The sequence below is a fragment of the Rhynchophorus ferrugineus genome, unplaced genomic scaffold (genome assembly GCF_030347505.1).
Source record: "Rhynchophorus ferrugineus isolate W39M unplaced genomic scaffold, kcgeb_rfMv2 rfM1, whole genome shotgun sequence".
NCBI lineage: Eukaryota > Metazoa > Arthropoda > Insecta > Coleoptera > Curculionidae > Rhynchophorus > Rhynchophorus ferrugineus.
The window spans coordinates 27,336,883-27,344,472 of NW_027472580.1; the positions used below are offsets into that span (position 1 = coordinate 27,336,883).

The following is a 7,590-nucleotide window of genomic DNA, read 5'->3' on the forward strand; positions in this document are numbered from 1 at the left end:
TAAAAACTAAATTTTTATTAAAAAAAATACAAGCTAAGTGGTTTTTGCAGTTAAAATTCAACAAAATACAGTCTGTAAGGGGTAACACTTGTTAATTTGGTTCGTAATGATTAGAAACATTTAATAATATATATAAAAATATATGTATAAGACTAACAGTATATAAAATTGTATAAATCAGTAATGCACATAAAATGTGTTGCAAGTTTCAATAGTTCACATACAAATTCATATATCTTAAGTATAGACAAGAGTTAAAACATAGATATTTGTTATATAACTTAGCAATAATTAGAAGCATTTTTACAATCTACATTTAACATCAATATTATTTTTGACTTTGTTTTTATGAATGTATATTATATTTAAAATAGAAAAGCCAAAGTGGCTAACAATAATCCCAAAACTGTAAAACCAGCAAGTTTCGAAGCTGAGTTACATTTATCAGACTCACATGTAACACAACTCATTCTCAGATCTTGGCCGGAAGTATCCGATAACCATCCGGCAGTTTTTGCAATAATATCACATCCAAATGCTGGTGGATTCTGACATCCCCTAGCAATGTAGTTATTACCCTGTGAATCTAAAACAACAATGGTTGTTAATTATATAAATATTAACAAAAATAAATGAAACATCTTATACCTAAGTTGCTTATATAATATTATAATTTAAAAATAAACTATAATTTATGCAAATAAATTAAGAACAAAAGTTAATTTCGGTACAAAATGTTATTACCTGAGATTATTATATGAACTAATAGTAAATATCTTTTGTACAATAATTATTTTAAAGATACATTTTGTTATTACAAGAACAATATATGCAGCATGAACAAATTAACAGATAACTTATTATATAGGTGTAAGAAAAAAGGTTGAAATGTGAAAATCTTGACTATTAAAATACACTGGCCTTAAAAGCACTAATCTAAACCGTCGAATAAATTTCAAGATAACATGTGCACATAATACAAATATTAATAACAAAGTTACCTGTTGCTTCAATTTTATAACATTTAGGTCCAACTAGAGCATTTAAAAATCCTGCACTCTGACATTCTTCAGTGTTATAAGTAAAGGAAGCTAGGCCCCATGAGCAAGCCACACTATCCTTGCTATTACAATTATAGCAGCTTAATCCAGTTGCTAAAATACAAAAAAAATCTTAACAAGGTGTTATTGTAGTTATTGATCATATTCTTTTCTGAGTCATACATTTTCGGTAAACATGTCAAAAAAATTAATTGTAAATTGTAAGCTAATAATTCATTCAAATTGTATTTTCTTCTTAATAAACAGTAATATTTCTGATTACCGCATAATTTAAATATTTAAAAAACGAAATAAATGTTATAATAGTAATATTATGGAAATTAATAAAAACGAAAATTTTGACCTTGATTTAATTTCTTTTATCATACTTTGGCTAAACTAATAGATGCTTCAAGTTTATTGCGTTTGAACACATAACTTTCACCGGTTGAAACATAAACAATAAATTTAAATCGACAAATATTGTTATTTTATTGTTTTAAAAACAATGCTAATATTTTACCTGAATCAGCGGCCAAAATTAAGGCTATACCAAATATGACGTACGAAACCATTGTGCAGCTGTTAATGGAAGGATGTGTGAATATTTCTTTTTAAGATTATATATTCGAAGACGTTTTACAAAACGCCACACAACCACCACTCACAATACGAGACTGACCTTAATATTTTTAGGAAATACGAGCAAATTTTGCGGTGTTGCCTATTCTATGCTATATTCACAGAATAAGACCCAACGCCTATATTGATATTTTTTCTGATTGATATATTCTCAGTTAGGGATGGCAAAAAAATATCGATATATAATTTCTAAAATATTGATATATTATAATATCGATTTTTTTCTTGGTGGCCTACATGCCTATTCTGAGTATAACTATTAGTAAATTGCATTTATATTTACCTTATGCTCACAGTTTTAAATTCGCCAAATTTTCCTTTATTGTATTTATTTTATTTGTCATGAATTACTAATTGTCAGTATATATTTATAAAATTAATAATGTTGGCAACTATGGGTGGAAACGGCCTTAGAAGAGGGTTATCGGAATTATTCTGATTATGTTACAGGATGATTATAAAAAAAAATTGAAAACGTATATGCTCCATTTTAGCGACACAGTCATCCACTACTCCAGATTGGATTATTTTTTTTATTTTATTATTATCCAACGATGTTAATATGTCGAGTAATAATAGGTTATGTCAGGAACTTCCTTATCAAATTGGTTATCTATTAGATATAGGGTTTTAAAAATGTATTTCAATGATTATATTGTTAATCGTAGTCTGATAAGCTTTAGTTGGAAGAAACTATAGCTGTAAATTTTAAAAACATTAAATCAGGCATGTTTTCATACCAACAAGTAAATTTGATATGATTTTCATTACAATGTTTTCCCCATTTCATAACAAGTTAAATGTCGAAATGCTTCCATATATTAATGATAAAAAAGTAGGAAGAATTTTTATTCCACATCTATCTTCCAGAGACGTATGAAATGGACGAAAGGGTATGTAGGACAACAATAATATGTAGAATAGTTTAAAAAGCTTGTATTCTATATTTAACCAATTTAACTAAGTGCAATTACCGTGAGAAACTTTTAAAATATTAATGTGTAAGCAATAAGAAGTGAATAAATATTTATAACTGATGATTATATTGTATACACCCTGGTTAAGCTGTAATATTCTCCCTTCTCGCATTTTATCAAAAAGATCCCTTCAACCCTAAATCGTTCGATATCAGACAGACTTGCAGACGCCCTATAGAGGGGACGCAAATAATTGTATTACAGTGTATTTGGTGACCGTAAGATTCTCTCTATTTAATAATATACAAATGAAACATTTAAAAAAAATTACATGTTAATATTGTTTTATTTAAACGGTATAACTAAATATGATACAGGATGGTTACTAATTGTTGGTTTAATTTTAAAGTGATTTTATTGTGATGTTGAAGAGAGCATTATGATGTTAACAAATTAGTGTCAAATATTTTTATTATTTACAATACTGGTAAAACTTGTGTTCTAACCAAGAATACAGAATATTAATAGAGAATATTTTTCAAACAACTTAAAGACATTTTTCAATATTGTATTAATATTTTTTTATATATATTTTAAACTTTCCTTTTTACCAATGAGAGTTTATCTGGACTGGAACTAATGTTTAACGTGTGCTTCTCGAACCGCGGTCGACGGCATTGTGCCTATGGACTGGCGAGTGACCAACTTTTTTCCTTGTCGGTCTTTTCTTGTAGGTACTCTTGCCTAGGACTATAACAAATATTAAGCAAATGCAGATATAAATTTACGCCATACCTTGCCCCAGCAGGATTGCTGGGGCAGGATTCGAACCCGCGACTGTCGCAAGAGTCCAACTGGAGCAAGGGACCGTCCTCTCGCCTTTACCATTGCGCCAAGAAACCGTATTAATATCCATCACTGTCAGTAAACATGTTACAGGACTTTTTGTGTAGTACATTTTCTCGGTTAGTTATCTTTAATAGATAAATATAAACAAAACATATCCAATATTCCTTAAGTATTTGATGTCAAAGCTCTTCGGTAATTTCACTTTATATTCATTTACACATTAATAAAATTTGTTTACGATCATTAAACACAGCAAACTTCTCTTATTCATTGTTAACTTTTAAAATCGGTATTTATTATATTTATTGTATTATTTTTTTAAAGGTAATTAATTTTTTAAAATATCGATATATCGAAATATCGATATTTTTCTCGGCGGCCTTCATCCCTAATGTATCTAATCGCCTGGTTACTGGCGTGACTGGGACAATTTTGCTTGTCGGATTTTACAGTCTTGCCTAAGCACAACCACAAAGAAGTACATTTCATTAACTATATCTATTTTTATGGATATTCATTGTTTCTATTTGGAATGCGATCACAATGCGATCACAATTATGAATATTTTAGTTGTAAAACTCAAAGTAATATGCCTGACACATAGATGGCGCTAATAGAATTAAATCCATATGTTTTTAGTTATCCACAACCCTCAAAAGATGCGTGTATTTGCTGAATGCTGTCGGATCATTGGATTCTGCATTTGGAGTGAAGCAACTTTTGCTATTGTGAAAAAATGGATAAAAATAATTTCGCGTGTTGATAAAATTGCTTTTTGAAGGGAAAAAATACAGTTAAATCAAAAACTTGGTTTGATGTCGAGTTTTCGGACACTGCCCCAGGAAAATGAACCGTCAAGGATTGGTATGCTAAGTTTTGACGTGGTGAAATGGAGGGTGTTACCGATGAAAACATTAAAAAAATCCATAAAATGATTTTGAATGACCGTAGATTGAAATTGAATGAAATAGCAGACACTCTAAAGATATCAACTGAACATGTACATCATATCATCCACGAATATTTGGGTATGAGAGGAATGCTCGCTGGGAAGAAATTTTCGTCGAATGAAGAGGTGATCGCTGAAACTGAGGCTTATTTTGAAGCAAAGGACAAATCTTACTACGAAAATGGTATCGAAAAGTTGGAGGGTCACTGTAATCAGTGTACCACCCTTGAAGGGAATTATGTTGAATAAAAAGTACAAATTTTATCAAAAAAATGGGTTTTACTATGGTAGGCCGGGGACTTTTCAATTGACTTGTTACTTATGCTATGTTGCTTAAAATTACTGTATACTAGGTTTTTTTGTTCACAAAATAACTTAAAATAACATTATAAATAAGGACTTTTAACTGAGGTAGTGAACAACACCAATGAAAACGAAAGTAATAAAGCAAACAAGTGATGCCCAATACGAAATGTTGGCAATATTATTTTATTATTCAGTATATTACCCTAAGTTTATTAACAGAATACAGAAACGACAGGAATATCCGACCTTAGTGGATCGTGATTTGTTTTAAATAAGCATGGCATTCGTTGACATGTTAGGTTATGTGTGTTGTTTTTGGCACGTTCTGTTTTTTCAATGATAATTTTATTCTAGTGAGTTACTAAGTAGCCACCAAAAAGTAATATACATATTTTAACTTAAATTTTAGGTTTATTACAAGTACTGCTAGTACTTAATTAATTACTCTAAATATTAAAAAATAAATATTAGTAAAGCCGGCTTGGTGGCGCAGTGGCAAAGGCGACAGGATGGTCCTCCTACTGTTCCGGTAGCTGCGGCTACGAATCCTGTTGGGGCATGAAGCCATGTCATGGAAAATGATCCCAGCCACCCTAGTAACCAGGATCGGTAAGACCGCGGATGTCTTCTGGGATGATTTCTGAAGTAGGTCAGTCGTCAGTTGGTAGGCTTAAGCCGAGGACCGTGTTTCAGAGCTCACGTTGAATTCTAGGACCAGTCCGGATAAACCCCTAGTTGGTAAAAGGAGACTTTTAAGAGAGATTAAGTAAAATTACTTAATTAAGTAAAATTACTTAATTAATATAATTGATTAAAAAAAAATTAACAATTTTTTAACTTATACATATTTATATACAACAAAATTTTTTTGTTTGATATTATGACTATTTGTATTTCCCTCATATTAAATAACAATTACTATATCTGTTTGGTTATTAGCAATTAGTAGAATTCTATTAAACATAGATAAGTGTAACAATTAGAAATATAATCTTTCTATAATTTCTAACTAACTATACTATTAAATAGAGCGACTTATTTCTAACATATATTTTTCTGCAATTTTGTAATAAATCTTAACACGTCTCTAAAATATGTTACCTATTGGGAAGTTATTCTATTAGAATAGATCATATAATACCTAAGACTATTACTTTAAACTTACCATGTTTATATTTTTTTACAAGGAAAGGCTATAAAGTACAGTTTTTAGGTTTAAATATTAAAAAAATAAGTCAACAACATTAAGGAAATATAAAAAGAACATTATAATGAGTGGCGACTACTGATAAAAAATCTGCAATGCAATGTAATGAATGATCTACAATTTTTATAAAGAAAAACTTCCCTATTTTTGATAAATTAAGTCGATCCTGAGTACTTTTCTGTTTACAAATTTGGTAATCACTTTGCCATATCTCACAGATAAACTGTTTTTCGATACATATTAGGAAAAGAGCTGTTAAACGATCTTCGGCCATTGAATTTCTGAGGAATGTTTTGGTTCGCTTTACTGTTGTGAACCTGTCGGCCTTTAATGTTGTCTTGTAAGCTTCCACGAATTCTAATAATTGTCTAGTCTCCTTCAACGTGTCTTCTAGATTGTTTGTTATTAAACATTTTGGAAGAGGTAGTGCACCATTTAAAGTTCTGCAATAGTTCCTTGAATAAATAACTAGCAGTTCAATTCATAATCGTTCTTTATAAAGTACCAACGAGTTGGAATGCTATGGAGGATCCTTCTGTTCACAATTTTGATCAACAGTTCTATTCGTTGGGGTGAATTATTAAAAATTTGCAGGCTTGGTTTATTGGGTGAATTTTGAAATAAATGATCTATAACCCTTAATATTGTTTTAGTAAGTTGTTTCTGTATGACATTTTTCAGGAATTAAATAGTTCCAAAACCCCTCAATTAGCTCACCATCGTGAACATATCTAGAATAACTACCAGTTGAGATTTTGACATTATCGCTGCTAATAATGAAGAATTATTGATTGTCTTAATTATTGGTTCATGACAAACTTCAAGCATACTTGATACTTGATGAGCTACACTATACTTGACTGAATGTAAGAGATCGTTTCATATTTCTTTAGAGTACTTACTTAGAGTTGCATCTATTTCAGCAGAAAAATATTCACGAAATATCCCCGGAAACTGAGAAGTATAGCTCTCATCATGCCCCAACGAATCAATTCAAATGCTCCACAATATTTAATTAGATTTATAATTTTTGATAAAACATACTTATTACTTGACACATTGAGTCATAATATTGACCCTAAAAATACAAATTCTATATAATTTCGAAGTGGAATTTCAGAGTTTTCATGTTTTTATTATTTTCAAATTAAAAGCTTAAGCTTGGTCACTACATCTCGTAGTACAACGTATTTTTTTTGTTCCATCCACAAAATCCATTAATTTTTTAAATATATGTTTCTATTAAATTTACGGATGTAGCTTCCCTCTACTTGCAGCAGATTTCTCAATAATAATATCTGCGAATGGTCTACCCTTTTCTTTAAATTCCAACTTTTCTTCGTAAGAATATTCAAACATTTTCTATACATTAATTAAATTAAAGGCCACTTCCATAGTTATTAATATTGTTGTAATTAACTGGCTGAAAGGCGCGTAAAATTCCGATTCAGATAACCGATGTACGGCTCTGGACTAAAAGCAGAAATCTCTACTTAAATGTCGGCCTTGTTTTAGACTGTTTTGATGGACACGGGGAGCAGAGTGACGCACGCCTTCACAGTGCCATTTCGAAGCTTGCTGAGAGGGCAATACTCTACGCTCTCAGCTCTTTCACAAAGGACAACAACATCATTCCTGATGAATAATTCGGCTTTCGCGCTCACCACCCATCCGTCCATC

The 7,590-nt window shown here is 30.5% G+C and overlaps 1 protein-coding gene across 1 annotated transcript; it reads right to left on the reverse strand.

Moving 5' to 3' along the window:
• Window positions 1-1,826, reverse strand: LOC143206603 (uncharacterized). The gene is made up of 3 exons (XM_076419217.1): window positions 1,564-1,826; window positions 1,002-1,154; window positions 1-586 (listed from the first exon to the last, which is right to left on the reverse strand). Exons 1-3 carry the CDS (start codon window positions 1,613-1,615, stop codon window positions 366-368), a joined length of 426 nt encoding a protein of 141 aa, XP_076275332.1. The 5' UTR covers window positions 1,616-1,826; the 3' UTR covers window positions 1-365.
• Window positions 1,827-7,590: the final 5,764 nt, after the last annotated feature.